The sequence below is a fragment of the Solanum dulcamara genome, chromosome 3 (genome assembly GCF_947179165.1).
Source record: "Solanum dulcamara chromosome 3, daSolDulc1.2, whole genome shotgun sequence".
Lineage (NCBI taxonomy): Eukaryota > Viridiplantae > Streptophyta > Magnoliopsida > Solanales > Solanaceae > Solanum > Solanum dulcamara.
The window spans coordinates 6,301,777-6,303,992 of record NC_077239.1 but is presented as its reverse complement, the minus strand read 5'-3'; the positions used below and the strand labels follow the sequence as shown (position 1 = coordinate 6,303,992).

The 2,216-nt window shown below is 30.5% G+C and overlaps 1 protein-coding gene across 1 annotated transcript; it reads right to left on the bottom strand.

Annotated features, from left to right (window-relative positions):
• Window positions 1-512: 512 nt before the first annotated feature.
• Window positions 513-1,826, bottom strand: LOC129882309 (probable glutathione S-transferase). The gene is made up of 2 exons (XM_055956555.1): window positions 1,455-1,826; window positions 513-1,054 (listed from the first exon to the last, which is right to left on the bottom strand). The coding sequence occupies exons 1-2, from the start codon at window positions 1,761-1,763 to the stop codon at window positions 710-712; spliced, it is 654 nt and encodes a 217-aa protein (XP_055812530.1). The 5' UTR covers window positions 1,764-1,826; the 3' UTR covers window positions 513-709.
• Window positions 1,827-2,216: the final 390 nt, after the last annotated feature.

The following is a 2,216-nucleotide window of genomic DNA, read 5'->3' as shown; positions in this document are numbered from 1 at the left end:
ATTTTTTCCACAATTTTCTTGTAAATTTTACAAATGCAACTTGCATACTTCGTGATTAGGATTTACGTTAAATGAGTAAAGTATTATGTAACATACTAAGACTCATTCGTCAATCACTATTTTTAGTTTCTACTTTTTTTTACAATTTATTTTAATTTAAATTAAATATCATTTTGGTCCTCGGGCGGCCCTTGACCCAGCCTCACTCGCGCGACAAGGCTCGCAAGCTGATTGAGGCTGGGTTTATATGCCCCAAATTAAAATTAGCTTATAAAATCTTAAGTCAATTCTACTCAATTAACGGTCGGGTTGGGTTGACCTGAAGGATCAAATCTTTTTTGATAGCTTTAATCGAAAGAATAATTTCTTTTTAATTTTCATATCAAATAAAAAATATAAATAAATTGAAATGAAGAAAAGAAAGTAATATATTTTACTCTGGGAAAATATAGAAGGCCAATATAAAAGTGCTTGCATACTATAAGTCGCAAGTCATTTCTTGCTCTTTCCAATTCGACGAGATCATTAATAGAGTATTTAACTAATGAAATAAAAACAAATCTCATAACATGCATATTTTTTCAATATTTTTTTCTTACATAGCCCTAATTAAATTTAAAATCACTTTCAATTGAATTAAGAAATTCGTCCTAAATCCATCTCTAAATTTTATTGCCACACAAAATTTTGAAATTCACTCGGGGTGTACTCATTCTGAAGCAACAACAGGTTGAATGTAGATTTGGTAACGGACAAGCAATTCATCTCTTGGAGGTAAATATTTCTTATTTTGGGTGCAATATTCATCTCTCCAAGCACAAAAATTTGGAAACTTTTCACTTGTCGCCAAAACAACTCCAGATACTTCTTCAAGAATTCCCAAATAAAATGCCGGACCATTTGCAATAATATCAGCAAATCCCAATTTGTCTGCCACAAAGAACTTCTTGTCCTTGAGCTCATTATCAAGAACTTTCAACATCTCATAAACTTCCTCTTTAGCTTTCTCTTGCTCCTCTCCTTTGAGGAAGAAACTATTCCACGTTGCTAGCGCCTGCAAAACAATCAAAACTTAATAAGGAGTCGTTTCGATAGCTGATTAGAGTTATACATGTATTGATAATGTATGAAACAGTTATGATAGAATCTATATATTATTTTAAGAAGATATAAGTTAGACAGAATTTCATTATTCCATCTTCTATCCTACAAAAAATAATTATATACCCGCATACTAACCAATTATCAAATATAATATTACTTATACGGGATTTAATACCCGCATAACTTAACTGCAAATCAGCTACCAAGCAACTCATAAGTACATTAATCAATCCCAAATAAGTTATCGTTGACTATATGAGATCATATTACATCATTTAAGTTCTTCTTAATCCAACATGACTAAAATAAATTTCCAATTAAATGGAATATTTAACATGAAAGCAATATACCTTAGCTTCTAGGAATTTAGCCCAGAAACGCGCCAAAGCTCTCTCATAAGGATCTTTAGGCAAGATGGAAGGGCCTTCAAATGTCTCATCAATATATTCAAGAATGACTAGAGACTCACAAATGGACTTGCCATTGTGAATGAGCACTGGGATTTTCTTGTAAATTGGATTAGATTGAAGAAGTAGAGGGCTTTTATTTTGTAAATCTTCTTCTATATATTCATATTTGACACCCTTAATCTTTAGAGCCCACTCAACTCTATGACTAAAAGGGCTATACCATAAACCAAGCAACTTCACTTCAGCCATCTCACAACTTTGGTTCTCAATTTTTTTTTTTTTTTTTTGCTTAATTACGTGTGGTTGTTCTCCCTTGATGTCTAGCTTTTTTTCTTTATAGAGGGGAAAATAGGGAAGTTTCTTAGCAATCCACCTAATGCATTAATGTTTGACTATTTAGTTTTGTAATCTAATTATGTTTGCTGTCCATAGATGACTTATGTGCTTATGTCACTCACGTTTTGGTTAAATCTCGTGGCTAGATAAATCACTCTCCTTAAAAGTGATACTCGTATTTCATGTTTGGATTAACAAAATTAAAAAATAATGGTAAATCAATTTATTTGTCTTATTTTTTATTTTTAATTTATTTTAAAAAGATTATTTCTTTCGTTTTTTGCTCTTTCTAAGTTCATATAAAATTTAAAAATATTTGACATATTTTTAATTAAATATCACTTTTTTATATAATTTTGTATTAAG

Coding starts and splice junctions, on each gene's coding strand:
- LOC129882309 (XM_055956555.1), bottom strand. CDS start 1,763: ATGGCTGAAGTGAAGTTGCTTGGTTTATGGTATAGCCCTTTTAGTCAT. Junction 1,055..1,454: donor CTAAATTCCTAGAAGCTAAG/GTATATTGCTTT, acceptor ATTGTTTTGCAG/GCGCTAGCAACGTGGAATAG.